This window comes from Haliaeetus albicilla, chromosome 21, assembly GCF_947461875.1.
Source record: "Haliaeetus albicilla chromosome 21, bHalAlb1.1, whole genome shotgun sequence".
Lineage (NCBI taxonomy): Eukaryota > Metazoa > Chordata > Aves > Accipitriformes > Accipitridae > Haliaeetus > Haliaeetus albicilla.
Genome location: NC_091503.1, coordinates 1,701,244 through 1,720,672, shown reverse-complemented (window position 1 = coordinate 1,720,672; position 19,429 = coordinate 1,701,244). Strand labels below are relative to the sequence as shown.

General features: G+C 42.6%; 1 protein-coding gene across 2 annotated transcripts in view; it reads left to right on the top strand.

Moving 5' to 3' along the window:
- Positions 1–19,429, top strand: part of SNRNP48 (small nuclear ribonucleoprotein U11/U12 subunit 48) — a 48,631-nt gene that overhangs the window by 562 nt on the left and 28,640 nt on the right. Inside the window, exons 2-4 of one of the 2 annotated variants that reach the window (XM_069808854.1) lie at positions 247–355; positions 7,540–7,643; positions 18,174–18,360. In XM_069808854.1, the coding sequence (XP_069664955.1) occupies positions 18,272–18,360 (89 nt within the window). In that variant the 5' untranslated portion in view covers positions 247–355; positions 7,540–7,643; positions 18,174–18,271. The remainder of the gene's footprint in view (positions 1–246; positions 356–7,539; positions 7,644–18,173; positions 18,361–19,429) is intronic. The other variant, XM_069808853.1, reaches the window with a different exon arrangement.

Here is a 19,429-nt window from a genome sequence, read left to right as displayed (position 1 = left end):
AGCCAGTCATTTAAATCTGCGGTCTGCCAGCTGCAGAGGTGTCAGGCACACGTGCTTTTTATGGGGGGCCTTTGGAGATGGGGTTGAGAGGAATAACGTGCGCGTAAATCGAGCTCCCGCTCTGTCACGGCGCTTCTGAAACCTTTTTCCCTTTCAAGCGCCACAGATTAGCACCGTCCACGGGCAGGGAAACGGTGGGGGAAAGCCCTTCAGCTGACAAAACGGGCTCTCTGGCTTCTTCAACAGCGTTTTGGAGCGAACCTCACATCTGTGATGTGCTTCGGCAGGTGAACGTCCAGGCTCCCGGTCCCTGTCTGTCTGATGGGAGAGAAACGAGCTGGTATTTCTGCATGAGGTAAGGCAGAGTACGATAGAGCCTTTTTACATTAAAAGGAGGTGCGAACGGAAAGTAAAATGTAACTGTGAGTAAAGGGGCCCGAGGAGCAGGTGCTTACAGCCCTTCGAGAAAACGCCTTGTGAACCAGACATCACTGGTGATAGAAAGCCCAGTGGCTTCTTGCTGATCTCTAACTGGTGGGGTTAGCCCAGCGCCCAGCAGAAGGATATCTGAAATCAGAATTAGTAATAAATAGCTCCCTGATTGGCTGCTTCTGCAAAGAAGCTAAACTGGGAAGAAAGGGGATTAAACTACTCTCTCACCTCCAGGCACCTCTGAGATCATAGCTGACGTATATTACCAGACACGTTCACACTGATGCTGCCGGTCTCCACTTCTTGCCTTTTGTAAAGAGAGGCCCTTACTCCGACACTGCTGTATGTGTCTGTTCCCAAATCAAATGCTTCACAGCTGGCTTTAATCGGAGCATGAGAGTTCCAAAGGATTAACTTTTTACTCTTATTGCCTATCAATTTCTTAAATATTTGCATTCACAAAGCCTAAGGGCTCATTCAGTTAACTTTTTGTTTCCTACTCAGTTAGTGTGGCCAATGATCTGCTCAACAGATGCTATTTCTTAGGGTAGCACTTGTATTTTGGAAGAACTTCATTTTTCCTTGAGACCCTGCAGCTGGCAGGGAGCATTTGCGTTGTTCTCAGCCTGAGCTCGTTGTAATAGCTCAGGAAGACTTTTGGCTTGTAGTAACTTTGAATAGCAGAAAAATAAAAAAACCTAATTCTAACTAGAGGGGAGCAAAAATTGGGGGGTGGGGGAGGATGAAGATTCAGCTCGCCTCTAAGAACCGATTCATCAGGTATACTTGTTTTGCTTCTGTCTTATAAAATAATTTGACAAGAATAAAGATTTACTTTATTTACTGGATTGTTTTTTTTTAAAAAAATATTAGATATGTTAACAAAGATGCAGGCAGAGTAACTTTGAATAGCAAAAAAACCCCTGAAAACCACTAACTCTAATTAGAAGGAAACAACAGTTATTTCAATATAGGAAAAAAATGTTTGATCATGAAAATTCATCCTGTTTTTTCCTGTGTTCAGTGTTTACCTTATCAGCTTATTAATGGGGGAGAAATGAATCAGTTTGCTCCCACAGCTGTAGTGATTCTGCGGGGACCTCAGAGATGGAAACTGTTTTCTTTCTCCTGAGCCTGACACTTTCATCCTTTCTCTGAAAGAATAGTGCTATATTGCTTGAGCTTTCAAAGCAAGGTGTCAGGCTAGTACAGAGCAGACACTGTGTTTCCCATTGAATTTTTCACTTTTACAACTGCCATTGAGACTGTAGTTCAAATTATTTGATCTCCGTGCAGCTTGACAATAAGCTACCACAGAAAGGTGCAGCTAATTGGACATAAACCATGACGTGGTTCCCTAAGATGGTGCTGCAGCCATTTATCTGTTCAGCATAGAGGCTCCCACCAAGGCTAGTCTGCTTGGGCACGGTTATGGATTTAAAACAGATTATGCCTGGTTTCTCGGTTCTTTCAGTGACACAGTTTGTATGTGGCAAACAGGGTTTCTTGTCATTTGTGCTTCAGTGTGCAAATCAAATTAAAACAATGCGAAGAAAGGCCATAGAATATGTCTGAAAATGCTTTCAAATTATCAAAAAAAGCCAGTTTTGTGGCATTTGTAAGAGGACAGCCTCAAACCTTTCATCTGGAAAAAATACCAGTTAACATCACTGAAGTTAAATGTTGGTATTTATAAACTTTGTAATAAAAGCAAAGAAATAAACATTATCATCTTAAAGCAAATAGCCCAGAATTATTAGTCATTATCATCAGCAGTATCTCTTCAAAATTTATTGCTGGGAATTAACAAGGCAGGAAATTAAAATATCCAGAGGAGATCCCACCTGTCCCTACACAGACAAAGCTTTGCTTGAAGAAATCAATTTTTGGAATGACTATAGCATCAGGTGCCCCCAGTTCGCCTCATTAAGGTTTGTAAGCCATTCCATTTATAAACAGTTCTGAGACTGAGATTTAATGAGATTCATGTGCAATAGTAAAATTACTATGAAGATTCAGTGAGCGTTAGGTGTCCTTCTCACATTCAGTAATTTAACCTGAGGAAAAAATTCACAACACACTGAAAGTTATTGCCAGTATTCTTAAAAATGAAATCTAGTCAGAACAAAAGCATTGGTTTCCTTAATAAAATAAAATTTAAAAAATTTTACCCATCTGACAGCTATGAACTCACTTTTGAAATTCTGAGGGTATTTCTCTCTTCCTTGGTTTATCTGCCTGTAAAAACCTACCAGACAAGAATCTGAGGCTTAGGTAGCATTTGTCAGTAAGACATTAAGGCTGTTTATGCACCTTCCCAGTGTATTCTCACAAATCGGCAACTTAAGCGGTTTCAGTGATTCAGGGGTTTTATAAATTCTCGCTTGCGCCTCAGATAGATAGGTTTTTCTGCAGCCATTTGGCTTCTCGCCCATTGATTTGTAGGTTTATGCTGGGAGGACATGAAAGGATGGAGCAGCGTATTGTCACCTGCCAGCACCAGCAGTTGTAGCAACACCACGCTATTAAACATAAGAGCTGTCTCACTCCCTTCCTTTCCTTCTCTGTTGAACAGCTTGTAAAAGCTCTTTTTTTTTTTTTTTTTTGAGACACATAGAAGATGTCTCTGTGGATGCTGGGACCTCTCTTTCACAGCACTTCCACCAGAGCTACCAAAGGAAGGATTCAGAGCACAAGGAAACCTCCCTCGAGCAATCTGCCCATCTTCACTGACGGGAGAGGAGCTGAAACCCCCAAAAGGCCAATGTGGGGAGTGGGTTTGGTGGCATGACCCAAGCCAGCATCACCCCAACACTAACCTGGTCCGTGCCAAGGGTCCCAACAGGTGGTCCGTGGAGGAAACATGGGCACTGAGGGAAACAACGCGCTAAAAGGGATGGGGTATTGCTTTTTACTGACAACATCTTTTGGATTTTTCTGGACAGACTGATAGCAATTTGCACTTTCAGCATTACTGCCTCCACACCTGGCATTGGTCCTCAAAAGAGACTGGTTGCAGCTTCAAAAACTGGCTGCTTGAAGTCAGTCTCAATACAATATTTAGGCACAGATGTAAGCAAACTCGTTTCTGGAGTTGCCGAGTTCTTGGCAGGGCTGGCAGACTAACAAATCCAACCCCTTGTTTATTATGCCAGATAATGTACTTTTGATTTGGATGCTTTGCTAGGGCTGTAGCAGGGCTGTAAACAGGCTAGCTGCTGTGAGGCATAAAAGTACAATTAACCTAGCCAAAAGACATCAGGTGATGTACTGTATTTGTGCTTTACTGTTGGCGAGATACGCGTGAAGATGACATTCCAGGTAAAGATTAAGAATTAAGTTGAAGAGATCACTGAGGAAACGTTTCCCATCAATTAGAAAGAGCCAAAGACAGACAGCATTTGTTTTCGTATTTACCCGATTTGGGGGGCGGAGGGAAGCATTTACAAACCAACAGATTCAGCAGAACTGGCTAAGACCACCCCACTTACAAAGTCCTTTGGAAGGAGCAGGGTTGGAGCCTCCATTTTCCTAAGCTGTGGCCAAGATTTGATGTGAAATCCTGCTTGATCTGAGAAGTAACATCTGCTAAGGAGCTACGGATGGAAGTTGCAATATGTTTCCTGGAAACCAAAGGCTTGAGCTGAATGATGAGAGTGGAGCCAGAGAATAAGAAATATTAGCAATCCTCTTGCTAAATGTTAGTGTTTTCTCAGTTGCTGGTATTTTCCAGCTGGTGCTCAGTCAGATTAAATGTTGTTTAAAGTATCTGTAATACCAGCCCATTGGTGTCTCTGTGCAGTTCGTACAATGAAGGGACGTTAAGTGTAAAAAGTTGATACTAGTTCATTTAATTTCATTTACTAGCTATGACTGAAAATAATTGGTGTTCTGCTTTTAATATGAACCTGTATTTTGTTTCTACTTGAAATCTAAAGCATGGCCTATTCTAGGAAAAGATTATTTCCTCAAGGGGCAGTATTGGGTCTAGCTGATCTCGGCTTAGCTTGTAGCCGAACCTTGCAAGCCCTGCCAGTGCTGAACTCCCAGAGGATGGCAGCGGTTAGCAGCAGGCAGATTTCTCAAGGTAAATTGTGCTAGTTCTGAGCAGGTAGGGCAGTTCCCTGACCGCCAGGAGCACCTGGAAGGTGTGCACCTACCACCTCTGCACTGGTTGGCAGGGCTCAGCTTCACAGGAGGAAGTTTGGAAGCCACTTAATGAACTCTTTTTGGATTATTTCCTCAGGACTGTAAAGAATGACTGTTGTAGCATTGGTAAGGCACATAAAATATGCTCATGTTGTGCTTTTATATGTTGTTTTGATATTTTTGAAGGTGGTGGGTAGAAGGCTGACAGTGGGGGAGCAAATGCAAGTGAAGGGGGGAGAGAGGGATAAAGCTCGACCTCCCACAGAGCTGCTCTTTTCAAATATATGCTACTGTAGACTCTGTTGACAGTGAAGATCCTTGAGGCTTCTCAAGAATTCTCCAGTGTGGAACTTATGTTTTCATATTTCTCTTCGTTTCTGACTTAGAGAATTTGTCAGGAGGCAACTGACGAAAATTTATGGTTATTGTTCAGATGTTGCTTTATTAAAATACTGAGGGAAAACAGAAGTTTGCATAAAATCTTTGTCCAGGGCTCTGCTATCTCCAAAGAGTGGATTACAGAAATCTCCGCTTCAAAATACTTTTTTATTTTTACTTTGCATATTATTTCTTTAAATGCTACACAAGCACATAACAATGTGGAAACAGTCATTGTTTGAAATGTCAATGGCTCTCTTTTTCATTAGGCAAAGGCTAACAAAGATTGAGAGTAGGAGAGCAAAGTGTTCCTCAAATGGAAAGTTTAGTTTTCTTTTCCTGTATTTTGATATCTTTTACCAAAAGAACACAATACTAAAAATTAATACATGTATAAAAATGATTAGGGGAAAAAATCCCATATATATTCCATTACTAGATTATAATTATTGGATGATCACGTTTTTTTGACTGGGTTAGTGTGCACGAGAATTTATTTGTGAACTGTTATTTCATTTTTGAACTCTAGTGTAGCAGAGGACTCCCCACATACATGTGTGAAAAATGTGTCACTCGGGTATCTAAAATAAATAGTTAATGTTATCTTTGTACCAAAATCTTTTGTTCCTCCCTAAAGGAATTTCTTTCCACATACAGGGCATAAACCATGCGTTTGCTTCACATTTTCCTAAAATTATTCCTCTTCCTTTATTGGTGAATTATGCAACCAAAAATAGGTTGGTTTGATACTGGTATGAATAAGCCTGCTGATGCTATTCCATACGGAGAAAGCATGTAGCACATCTACCCTTGCACTTCTGAAGCTTAAGATCAGTTCGCTCCGCTTCTACAGATTTCCTGCATGACTGTGGGAGCTTCAAGCCTTTCCATCCCTGAAGTTTTGCTCCTGAATGACAACAGTGGTACATCTCTCTACCCCTGGGATGTTTGGGACCTAAGGACATTACAGTTTTATAGAGGTTCAGGTGGCGTTTGACTTCAAGCCGTGGAAGTACCACAGATACGTGTCCATCTATCCTTACTGTTGCCCCGCATCAGTAAACTGTAAAGAAGTCAGTGCTGAATTCATCCTAATTCTAATTTTTCTGGCAAACCCCAGAGAAAGCCGTAATATGTGACCCAGTTTCTATTTCTGAAATATTATGTTTTTAATCCTCTTTCTATTTCAGTTTTGTCTAATTCAAACTGGGGGTTGGACACCACTATCTAATGCAATCCAGTACCGGAGAAACATTGATACAGAAGCAGAAACGGAAATAACTTCACCAAGTAGAGAAATTAAAGGGGAAATCTAGAAGTTTTGCTGCCATAATTTATTCATATATAGCATCTCATTTTATTATCTGCCCTCCTGTGAGAATTTTGGAGTGCTTTAGAATATAACTTGCATTGAGCGGCAAGTTTCAGCAAAGCCTCTCAGCTCATGTTGTAAAGGTGAATACCATGCTCATTTTATAGGTGCTGAAATTGAATTAGAGACTATTCAAATGCAGCAGAGCATTGTATAATATAACGTCAAACATACAGATGTCTCATTTTGGCACTACTCAAATGCTATAAATGACTCATGGTTTAAAAGGCTTGTCCAAATCTGTATAGGTGGGCAGATGGGGAATAGGGTATGGCTCCTCACTGAGACCGTTGGAGAAATGCATATGGTTTAGCTCCATCCAGGGCTACAAGTGGTCATCGTGGAACTATTTCTCTTTCCAGAACATAATGAATGCCTGCCAGCAAATACTATAAATGGCACGTTGTGACAAACACAGTTATTATATGCAGTATATTGGATTTTTCTCCGACTCTTTCTTCTACATTCTTAAATATAAACCAGGATACTGAGAAACAAAGTGGTCTCCAGCAAGGCCACGTGGATCCAAGACCAGTTTGTTGCTTCAGCACAGGATTTCAGAGTTTGCATTTGTTTCTTCCTGCAGCATCAAAATAATAAGACCCTATATTTGGAAATGTGATTCCTTGTATATGCAGTGGATCATGCTCAGAGGATTTCTTGTTCTTCCTCTCCCACCTTTTCCTGAGAAAACTGTTTTTTCTGGTATTAACTGGCCTTTCACCGGAGTATGCAATCATACAATTAACTAGAGGCTTGTATCTAAGACATTGTTTATACGCGTGTGAAGCACCACTGTCTTTCTGAGAAGACAATCCTTTGCTGATGCTGTTGGGACAACTTCTGTAGCAAGACGCAACGGTGTAAAGTGGGCAGTCTTGGGTAATGGGTATACCTTGGATCATATGTGTTTTTTCAGCAGGTGTCACTGGTTTTATACCACAGAAGGTATTCCTAAGAATCTGAACGGCGCAGTCAGAAGGCTCCCAACGCTCGCTGAGCAAGCAGAGCGAGCTTTCCAGGTGATTTCACAGCCAGAAGAGCGAGGAGGGAGGCCAGCACCGTCCCTCCGGGGATGGGGAGGAGGGCTGGGGCTCAGCCTGGTGAGGGGGACTGAGAGGAGACAGACACGTTGTGCACCCAGGGCGAGAGCTGCGTCACCCGGCTGGCCCCTCAGCAGGTTATTTACAGCCTCCTTCTCTCCGGAGGGACAGCAGTACCTGTTTACTGGGATTCAGGGTTCCTTCTAGTGGCATCCTTCGTGCTCTTCACCCCAGTTGGGCTTACCTCCGCCTAGTAAATCCCTTAGCAGGTAAGGCAGATGCATTAATAACACCTTAAAACACTTCAGAGTTGTGAGAGACACGGAGCTGAGGGCTGTGAGAGCCAAATTCCATTCACACATAATTTCCCCATTTCAATGTTTCGGAGTGAGTCATTTTGGGCTGCGTGTGCCAAGCGCGCCGGCACCGGTGCTGCGATGGGTAGTGTTTCTCTTTCCACCTGGTGCTGTGTCGGCTCAGCACGGATGGTGTGAACCCCCCGTCAACGAAACACCCGGCTTCGTGCAACGGGTCGGTTTGCTTCCTCCGGGGTGGAGGACGAGCGGGTGGGATGGGCTGAGTAAGGAGACCTCCCCAGCCTGGTACCACAGCTCAAATCCACACCAGGCAGGGGCTACTCAGCAGGGTACACCTGCCCTGTCAGCAGGGATTTGAGAGAAAATGAATTTTAACCATTCGTTAAGTCAATAGATACATGCTTTCTAAATTACAGCATTTGAGCTAACGTGGAGCAGGGGCACATTTCTCTGGTGGTGCTCCTCTGGTCCAGTCGGGAAGCAAGGCGCGGTGCCAGCAAAGGTTCCTCATTCCTCTGGAGAGGATGAGGACTGCCTTCTGCATGTCCATACCAATAACGTGCCCAAGGCTGGGGACTCCAAAATAGGGATTACCGCCCAGGTCCACGTGGCCAGGGAGGTTGCTGACACAACTAGAGGGTTACAGCAGAGGTTTTAGCAAAGGCTGATGTTGAAAGATGCATTAATGGGCTTTGAAAAGCTTTGAGATCCACTGGGAGTAACTTTTGAGAATGAGATACGTACCGGTGGGAGAAATCCCTGTGAATAATAGGAATAGGCCATGGTCGTATGTAACCAGCTGTCTCAGTTTCCAATGGGGTCTCGTGATGCTCCTATTTTTTGCTGAAAGTCACAGCTCCTGAAATCACCTGCTTATCTCGAAATAACATTTCTAAACTAGAAAGGTGTGTAAAAGGAATAATAAGTCTGCTATTTTAAATACCTGATGATTTTGAAGATGATGTGATTTCTGTTGCCAAGTACAGGATCTTTGAAAGCTTCACTGTGACGGTCCTTGAAATCTGTGAATCCACTGTGATACATTTCCTACAAAACGATGCACAGATTGGGAGTAGCCCCCAAATTTGTAGCCTTTCTGAGCTAATTCTGCTGCAATCTGGGATACAGATCCCACTTTGCCAGTGCTTGCTGAAGGTTACAGCGTGATAGTATCTCGGTGACTTCATGTCCTGGTTTTGGCTGGGATAGAGTTAATTTTCTGCTTAGTAGCTGGTACAGCGTGTTTTGTATTTAGTGTGAGACTAATGTTGATAACACGCTGATGTTTTAGTTGTTGCTAAGTAGCATTTATCCTAAGTTAAGGATTTTCCAGTTTCCCGTGCTCTGCCAGCAGCAGTTGCACAAGGAGCTGGGAGGGAGCACGGCCAGGAGAGCTGACCCGAACCAGCCAAAGGGATATTCCATACCACAGACCCTCATGTCCAGTATAGAAACTGGGGGGAGTTGGCTGGGAGGGGCGGATCGCTGCTCCCGCATCGCTCACAGGGTGGTGAGCAATCGCATTGTGCATCACTTGTCTTTTCTTGGGGTTTATTTCTCTCTTTTTTGTTGTATTGCTATTATTATTATTATTTATTAATATTGTTATTATTATATTTTATTTTACTTTAGTTCTTAAACCATTCTTATGTCAACCCACAAGCTTTACTTCTTTTTTTCAATTCTCCTCCCTGTCCCACTGGGAGGAGGGAGGGAGTGGCTGCGTGGTGCTTGGTTGCTGGCTGGGGTTAAACCACAACACTTCATAAGTTAGTTATTAATTAGTAAAAATTCTGCATACTTTGAAATTCAGCGGTTAGGAATCAGTGGTTTGGAAGTACACCTGGCTGACAGTTCTGGTGAGGAACATATTTATGGGTTAGTAGTACAACAGGCACTCCCACACTGTATTGCCCCATTATTCTGCTATATAGGCAGAATAATCTTCAGAAATAATAGGCAGTCCAACATCTATAACCCACCAAGTTCTTGGCTACTCTTCTGCATCTACCCTTAATTTCAGTTCCTGTATTGCAAGCTTTTCATGTGTGGCCCAAGGACATAATAAAGTGATTTCATATGACGAGCCTTTCATTAGTGGGGAACAGGTTTCATTAGCTGTAGATCTATCTGCACAGGACTTGAAGAGAGAAGTTTCTGCAGTTTCAGATCAATATCAAGCCTTCCATAACAGAGATTCTGCCTCTTGGTTCCTGAGGTAATGAAGACAGCTTAAGACTTGCCCATTATAAGGAACCCTGTTCTGTTACTTAAAAAATTATCAAGTTTTAAATGCTCAGGCAAAATTCCTTAGGTTTTAGGAAGGTTACTTTTATGACTTTGGGGTTTTTTTACCCTAATTTGGTTTGCTACTTTCAAGAAGGGAAAAAAAGAAAGGACAACTCTGCTGTTTTGGCATGTTAAAAAACTCTGGTGTCCTCTCTGAAAGTTGACTTTCCATAAATATTATGATGAATTCTTTTTCCCAGCAGTGTTGTCTTTCAGCCCTTTGAACCAAGCTGACTAGTGATCACTAGCTGTGTGTTCCTGGTTTTCAGAGGGTCTTGATTACTTCTTTTCAAAGCCCTTGATCCATTTTTTCAAAAATACTGAGCATTCACTGCTGCAACTGAAACATACCTATGCTGCAGAGAGCGAGCATCCTGTGAAATTCTTAAGGGAAAGATGAAGGCAATTAGGCATGTGTGTTAGGTATCTAGATATAATTAAATTGTTTGTCTTATATGCACTGACAAAATCCAGGTCCTAAGCACCTCCAGCAGTGTGCTCTAACCTCATGACCCCTGTCTCTTTGTGCTTCATCTCCTTTGGAAAAGTTTTTTTTAGTGTGTGACAAAATTTGTTTCACAGTGAACCAGTCTCTTTAAAAAGTCAGACTTTACTTCAGTTCTCCTATTATTCCCTTTTTCTCCCTTTTTTACCGGGAAATATGAAAGTTGAGGAGAAATGAGAACTAAAATAGTTTCTGAACTACCTTAAAAAAATCCAAATTTCTGCCAGACTGCCTTCACTTTCAGCAAACTCCTATTTTTACCAGCCCCCCCGCCCCTTCAAAAGCATAGCTCGAAACGGTTTTAATCATGGTTCCTCATGTGCCTGGCATTGCGCTGTGGTCCCTAATTAGGCAGTGACGTGCTATTGTTTTTCCTACCTGTGCCGTGTGCGGCACAGATGGAGCACCGTCGGAGCTCAGCTACTGCGGACAGGCTAAGTAGGCTCTTATCCTCTGCGCAAAGCAGCTTCTTCGAGAGGAGACAACGTACGCACCACGCCTGCCAGTCCGTTACACAAGAATTTGTGAGACATCTGCGGATTACTGGCATGAGGATGCTCGGTTTACGTAACGGTACCCAGCTTCCAGGCAGCATTTCTCATCAGTAGGTATTAAAGTGCTCTACACAAACAAAAAGAGGTCAGTGTTAGAATCCTCAATTTACAGATTCTGTGGCTGACTTTGAGGAAAGAGCATTTTTCCGTGGTCAGAGCAGTGGTAAAAGACAAGACAGCTTGTGCAAAGACTTAAAACGCTTGAGCAATGCGCCTGAGTGAACGAGGCTTACCTATTTAGTACTTAAGACCTGTGTCTGAATCTGAAACATGCCTGAATTACCTTTGTGTAACCTTCCAGTCATAAAATTAAATACTGCTGATCACCTGTCTGTCTCTGACATCTTATATTTTGGGCTGCAGAAGTAGCAGTCCCTGTCACTCGGTTTGCTTAACGCTTTCTGTACTAAGACCTTCTCTTAAGTTGCATGCAGTGTGTGTGTGTCTGTGTGTGTGCACAGCCGTGCAGGTTGGGGTTTTCAAAGCTGTCTCAACCTGATCTTTAAAAGCCTTTTAGAAAAAGTACTTTTGCAAAAAACAAGTCAGCACAAACTGAAGTTCGGGGAAAATATTCTTAGGCATATTACAGGAGAGTTTCAGCCTCACCCTGTCACTGGATGCAGGCTTTAAAGTTGCCACTGCTATTTCAGTGTCTGCAAACCTTGCCTGCCCCATTCCCACAAGCCCTCTGCTTTAGTTGTGCCCCTGTAAAATGAAATAGTAGCACTTTCTTTCCTGTGGTTTGCCTTTTTGGCCTGTAAGCTCTTGAGAGCAGAGTCTCTGTCTTAAACATACTGCCTGGCTTGTCTGGACCCCTGTGTGATTCCAGAAACTTGCTGTAGCTTCACTGCAAGAAATTTATATAACATTATTATAGGCTCTTTGATCAGCATTTCGCAACATAATGAAAGAAAAATACGTTTAGGAAGAGGAGCGTATCTCGTAGGAATGATCATTCGTTTGACCTTAATCTGTCATTGGCAAAGCTTCCAGGCTGCACTGTATTAGCAGATGGATAATCGGCTCCAGCTGAAATTACTTGCACAGTTAAGTAGTTTATTTTCTCATTTTCCTGCAGTGAGAGTCTCTAAGAACAGGGCTGGCATATAAGCGCTCACGTACGTTCCTGCATAAATGTGTTGGGCTCATCATTTGGAGTGTTTGAGGGAGAAGCTGAGGTGTTACCATCTCTTCTCCAGTGCTTTCTGCAAGGAACAAAAGCTGGAGGCAGGTCACTGTTGTTTTCCTTTGGTGAGGGAAAGTCTGGCACAAAAGTGCAGCACCTCATTTGGGACCCATGCCAAAGGACAGGGGGAGGGAGGTTTTTCACAGACTTCACTGGATTTCGGATCTTCTTCAGGGTTTTTTTTCTTAGAATAGCTTGCAAAGCTTCTCTGTATTGAGCTTTTCAGTGATGTCTGTGTGCCATGTAGAGAGAAAATAATTAAAAGAGAACGTTTACCATAGCAGTAAACAAAATCAGAAAATCACAAGATTCAGAGGAAATAGGATTCAGGTGATAAAACCAGAGAAAACAATAGAATGAACACTCATTTTGCATGCATACAATCTTATTGTCTACAACTTTGGTTAACAGGTTATGGAGAGCTCTTACAAAGATTTTCATAAAAGTGTAAGCAACATGAAATCCAAAAATTATCAATGCTGCTAATTACACAGCTTCTGATGGCTTTGACATCTCTGGAAAGGAATTCCTCGCACCATGACTGGATCAGATTTGCACAGTTTTTGTCAAGATGACTACTCCCCTAAATGATTCAAATATTACTAGAGCAGAATTAAGTGATGTGCAGTTCCTGTCGGTGTCCCGAAAATAGTCTCATTTGAATGCGAAGAGATGTACAGGGTTACTGATTGTAACTTAAAACAATGTAAGCAAATCATGCTCAAACTAAGAGGTGCATCCAAGAGTTTTGTTAAGGAATAATGCTTTTAGTTACTCTGGAATGACATAAAGAAATTTGCATCTGATGAATAATAATATAGATGCTCAGTAATGTAGTTACAGAAATGTTATGTTTTTGGTATGGTAGAAAATTGTCATTTGAAGCTGGCTTCTCTCCTTGGCATATAAACCTGACATAACTGTTACCAATGACATAGGGTAATTTTAATGAAACATAATTGAAAGGAATTGAAAGGCACATTGGATTTGGAACTCCCATCTCAATTATATTAATTCTGTTTATATTAACCACAGACAAAAGAAATTAATTTAACTATGCTTTATTCCTAACAGAATCATGGGTAAATGACATTCAAAGAAAATTGAAAAGGAAAAGAAGAGCAATTCCTCTGCTTAAAGTTGTAGAAGCTGAATAGAAAAGGCATTTTTTTGAAAATAAGGAAAAGCTGTAGCAACTAGTGAAATAGTCACAGATTTTGCAAGGATGTTCAGTCATTCCAGATTTTGTGATGTAAAGAAAAATGATTCAGGAACAGACAAGATGAACCCAAGACTGTCGAGACAAATATGGGCTGGCGGTGCTAGTCTTCCAAATTATTTTAATTTATGTATGAGTAGCTACGTTGTGTGCCTTCTTAATATTTAGATGCTATAAAGTTGTTTGAAGAAACTGTGCTCCTTGGAAAGGCTGCTGTAAATGGAGTTTGCTTACTCTGTTGCTACTCCGTTGTACTCAGTTCTTCATGCACTGGACCTTAGTGCTGGCCTGAGATCCCTAGAAGAAGGGATTGCCCTTAGAGCTGTTTGACCATCCCCATTTCAGGTCTGGTTTATAGGTGAGAATAAAGCAATTTACCTTTGGAGTGTATCCAAGCAGGGAACTGTTCTCTCTTCTCTGCTTGAAAGACGATCTTCCAATATCAGCTCTAGTGCCTGATGGGGGAAAACATTCCAAGAACCAGAGCAGAGAGTTTCAGTCTGGTGAAGTGTTCTGAAGTTTTGGGTTTGGGTGCATGATCCATCTGTTCTAGTACAGGCCTAAGCCATGCACCAGTTTTTTCCTTGACTCTGTTTTGGGTTTTTTTAGAAAGGAAACGGGTGCGAAGGCCAGGGGTTGAGAGATGCTCCAGCAAGTCCCTGGTGTGGTTAACTGTGGGAGCAGTACGGTCAGACATCCAGTGGTCAATTTAGAGGCATGTAAAGAAATCTGGGAAGAACTGAATCATCTGGATGTAAAGGAGAATGGAGTAAGCCATGACATGAAGTCATAAAGAAATACAACGAATGTTGAGTAAAAAAAAGACTTGGGAATTTGCTTTGAGTTCAATTTTGTCTGATTGCGGATAGGCATGTTTTAGTGAGGGTAGGGCATCTGCAGCATTTCTGCTACTGCTACACAGCACACACAAACCAGCTCCAACAATAGGTGTGAAAAACCTTTCTAGATCGCTTTGTGGCTATATATGATTGATAAGATCAACAGAGCAGAAGCAGATGGGATACTTTTTATTTAACTTTAGGGAAGCAAACAGCATAGGCTGTGTCTACAGTAAAAGATTTCACACTGGGACAGGAGAAGGCCAGTGATCTAAATGGCGATGATCTCCCCACATCCATGTTGCATGAAGCTTAGGATTTTTACCTGAGATGATGTGTAGTCAGATACAACACGGGGCCCCCAGCATACCCCTACCGTTCCGACACAGCAGCTAGGAGGGAGGTGGGATGCTCTGCTGTGTCCCCAAGGGCATGAGGTACCTCTGTCTGCACCCGAGAGAATTACGTGGGCTCCAGCCACAGCCCGTGGAGTCTTGTGAGGACAGTGGAGACTAGGTGTGACTCCGCTTTCCACTGACGGCTTTAGGTGGATCCTACACCTGGCCCAGATAGAGGTACTACACTGTGGCCACCCAAAATTAAGGAATAAAAACCCTACCTAGCTTTTTAGCAGTTAGCTGGAGTATTGCAGCTCTGCCAGTGACGCAGACCTCAGTGGCACAAAAGAGGGATAATGACATGTTTCTTGTACAAATTATTTGGGGGCTGCTGGTGGTCTGAACTATTCAGGATTCATCCAAGGGCAGGGAGAAAAGGTGCTAAAGTGTGTGCGTGCAAACTGTGGGTGAACGAGAAAGATTGGTGTAATTAGATACTCCCTGCAGAGGCACGTGGGATTTAAATTGTTAAAAAAGGTCATTTTTTTAATCTTCTAGCACCCTTACAGCGTGAAGTCTGCTGTTCCAGTGTAAATAATTGTATTCGTAGTTCAGTGTCTGAATCAAGTAAGAAATCATGACATTTTTTTGTTTGTTTTAGGCTGAAGTGTGGGAATGACAAAAATACTTGCAAAAACTATATGAAACTGCACTTTTAGTGAACTTAAAATTTACAGGCAACATTTTCTCAAGTTCTGATGAGTCCCTGGACTTTGCATAAATCAGCAAGCGCTGGCATTTTCTTAATGTCACTAATGACATTTTGGCCAAGAGGGTCTCAGCTGACTTTGTTCACTACAGAATTGCACACGGCGTGTCCTGAAGGGAATTGCTGCATCGCTGTTTGTTTACATTACTCTTTAAGCTGCCATCCCCAGCAAGTGTAATTAGTTGTCCAGTGAAACAAGACCTTTCATTACCAGCTTTCCTAATGCTTAATCTAGGAATAATTCTCTAGGATGTTTGTTCTATATGGAGTAACCAAAATGTTTCCTTCTCAGTGTGGTGAATAAAGTTGCCGTTGTCAAACGCTGAATGATGAAAGACACAGTTTACCCAAAGGCACTGTTTTGGGGGCATAAATGAGGGAAACTGGACATTGATCTGATGCAATGTTGTTGAGGTTATTGTATGACAAATTTAGCGAAGAACATATTGTTCCAGGCTCTTATAGAATTATATCAGCCAAGGGGCCGTCTAAGAAAGTAAAAATCTCTTTCCAGGAGAAAGAAGACCACACTGAGTATTTGATAATAACTGTGCTGTTACCCAAGTGATGGTGATGGATTAAGCCAAGGTTAATGTAACCTAGCTGAACGCACAGCTACTGATGTATACTGGAGGGAGGTCTGGGAACACCGCTAGCCACTGTACTGCACTCTGGAGAACAAGAGGAATGGTGTTATGTATTAAATAGTAATATAAAAATTCAAAGTTGAAAATGCCAGAATTTCATTGTGGAACAGAAATTCTATTTGTCAAACAGCTTGGTTGAGGTCTGTGAAGAGAGTAGCTTGGGCTTTCCGTTGTAAGAGCATGTTTTCAGGGCTGGTGGGTGGTGAGTCGGGATGTCCCAGCGGTTAATTAACACATTAGCTTGAGACCACGGTTGAGGTTCACGCTGCAGAGACTTTCTCTGTGGCTATAGGTGGATTGTCTGCTCTTTCTGGACCTCGTTTCTCCAGCTATAAACAAGTGAATAATAGCAATTCACAGATGTGTTAAAGGAGAAATGCATTAATGAATGTGACATGCAGAAGCATCACGGACAAATGACTGAATTGCAAGGCAAGTGGAACACCAATAATGCTGTTTCTACAAACATGATTTTTTTGAATTGGATCCTAATGACGATGGAATTTCTCCACGGTGTTCCTTACACGTTTAAGTTAAGTAAGCATAATAAAAATCAAACAAACTAACACATATAAGCAGTTTGAGTCTTCTCTTTTTTTAACTCTGTTCTCAAGAAAGTGACTGACAATTCAGTATTAACCTGGTCATCACAGCCTTTCATGAGAAACAAGAGCTTCATTTGTGCTTTAATGAAGAAGCAAAAAAATGTTTTTTGTCAAATCATCTTAAAACACTATACAGAGGAAAAAAGCCATATAAACAGCTATGGTCCTTTGTTGCTTGGCAGAATACCTGGAATGTGAAGGGAAATGGCTTTTATAATAGAATAATGTGTTACGGGATAAGTCTTTGCAAGCAATTACGTTCTTTCACAGCAATGCTTTCAAGAAAGATAATCTGATGATCATTCTTTTGGTCAGGAGCCTCTTCTTAATTAAATACCCTAAGGATAGCTCTAAAAGAGAAAACATGTAGCTCACTTGGTTTTAATGGCTGTCAGTAAACCCTGAATGATTCTGGTGGTCAAAGAAGCTGAATTTGTGAATAAATCCTAATGCATCCCAGCCTGAATCTATGGTTGGGCAGAAGGGTTATAAAGTGAGTTAAGGAGACCCTCTCTGCTGCACAGACCTCTGGAGGCTGAGGAAATACCTATACCTGCTTGCCCTGCCCCTACACTCCCCTATAGGCATCTGCTATAGGACACTTTCAGATAGACCATTGGTCTGACGCAGTGCAGCTATTCTTACACTGTGATGTTTAAACTCCCTAGAGTCTCACCTTTTGCATACCCAGCTGTCTTTTGGGTCCCAAACACAAAGAGAGTTTAAGCACGCTCTCCTGCAATGTTTATGCACGCTCTGACGATGGGCAGTTGAATATATCGGGAACACCAGTGATTGAGGCTGCCTACATCTCAAATACGTAAGGGAGCCTGAAATGTGTGTGTGTATATATATATATTAGACTTACATATATATATATAAAATACATTTACGTACATATACATGATACATTTTTAGGTTATTCACACAGATTAAATGCATACTTAAGACAGAGCACACAAAGGTCTTTAGGAACAAGTGCCTGGAGATTTTAGCAAGATACTCTTGGGTGCAGACCACAGAGGCAGCTGTTCGGGCAGCAGTCTCTGCGTTCTGCTTTGGGAGCTTCTGGACCTTTGGGGCACAAGGTCCCAGGACCATTGGGTATGCCTGGGAACCCTCTGAGAAACCGGAGGGTGCCTGCTGCTGCCGGGCAAGGACCAGGGAAGAGGAACCACCAGGGTATGGGGCCGAGGAAGCTCTAGCAGCTTCTAACAAGCATGATTAGCTGCCTGGTGGGGCGAAGCACCCTTTAGCCAGTGCTCAGGAGAGAACTATAAAAGAGCCGTGGCCCAAAGCACAGCACTTAGAGGTGGTTGGTTGTGCAGCAGAGCATGAAGAAGGGGACCTTGGTTGGATTTGTGCTGTTGTGATAGTCTTGGTTATGGGGGTGATGTGCCACAGGGCAGTGTGCCCAGCTGTCCCTGCTAGGGCAGAGGCTTTGGTGCAGGCTGAGGTCTGGGCAGCAGATGCAGCCCTCCAAGTCCTGGGCTGCAGGGAGTACCTGGGGCTTCTCTCCGATGTCCTGCAGGATGCATGCCATCTTGGAGGAACTGTGCTGCCAAGTGGAGGAGCTACAGAGGAAGGGAGAAGGCTGTGCAGCATCAGAGAGGATGGAAAGAGAGATAAATGGGGTCTTCTCTGAGATGCAGCAGCTTGAAGAACCCCACACCGCAACTGCAGCAGAGAAATAGGCAGTGTCCGCCCCTAGTATTAAGGTGAGTGCAGCTGCTGGGGAATGGGAAGGATGGAAGCTGGTGACCTCTGGCACCAAGAGAGAGGCTCCTGCCCCATGTAAGGGCTTACAACTGCAAAATACGTTCACCTCCCTCAAAGTTGAAGAGGAGCCAGATATGCCTTCAAGCAAAGGATCTGGTCCACCTGACCCTAAACCATGCAAGACCACCTGGAAGAAATGGTGAGTCCATGCAAATAGGTGACTCCCTGCTGCAGGGGACATAGGCACCCATCTCTTGACCCAACCCATCACCTAGAACTAGATTATCTCCAGACGTCCCTTCCAACCTTAACCCTTCTGTGATTCTTCCCGTTACTTGCCATCAGAAAGCCCTGCGGCAGACTAGAACTGTACTAAACATTACTGTGGTATTTCATGTTTTGATTTCACTTCAAATTTTTTACTGCATCAGAACAGTAAATTTGCAGCGTGCTACCTTGAGACAATACTCTAATGAGGATAGTCTCATTACAGATGGAGCCATCTGAGCCTGTTAGTTGCACAGAGAAGAGCGTGTCTGAAAAACAGTCCTTAGAGCATTAAAAACACCCTTTGCCTTACTACAGCACAAGCTGAGAGACTAACACAGAGGTGTAGCCTCCCATGTAATGTGCTATAGATGGCCCCATTGCATCACATGGGCAGCCACTCGGCAGCCCCAGTGGTTTGGCCTTCATTAGAGTGATGATCCTAAAAATAGAGGTGGCCATATTGTCAATGGTACAGTGAGTTTACTTTAATTTGGGGCTGACACATAGGCTCAACATCAGTGAACAGAGCCAAGTCAGGAAAATATACTTCACTCAGAAGCAAAATTATAAAATTTTATCTGTTTTAAATTTAACTTTGTGTCATTATGCTCCAAACATTTTTCTAAAGAGGAAAGGAATAGTACTTGGGTCTTATCTTCCATTGAAGATTTCTTTTGTTTACAGGTATTGACGAAATAATCCCCACAGTAAATAAGATGTACTCAGTTTCTTTGAGGAAAGTGAAGCAACCAACAGCATAATGAGCTCCCCCAGGGCACACAATATATTTATGATCCA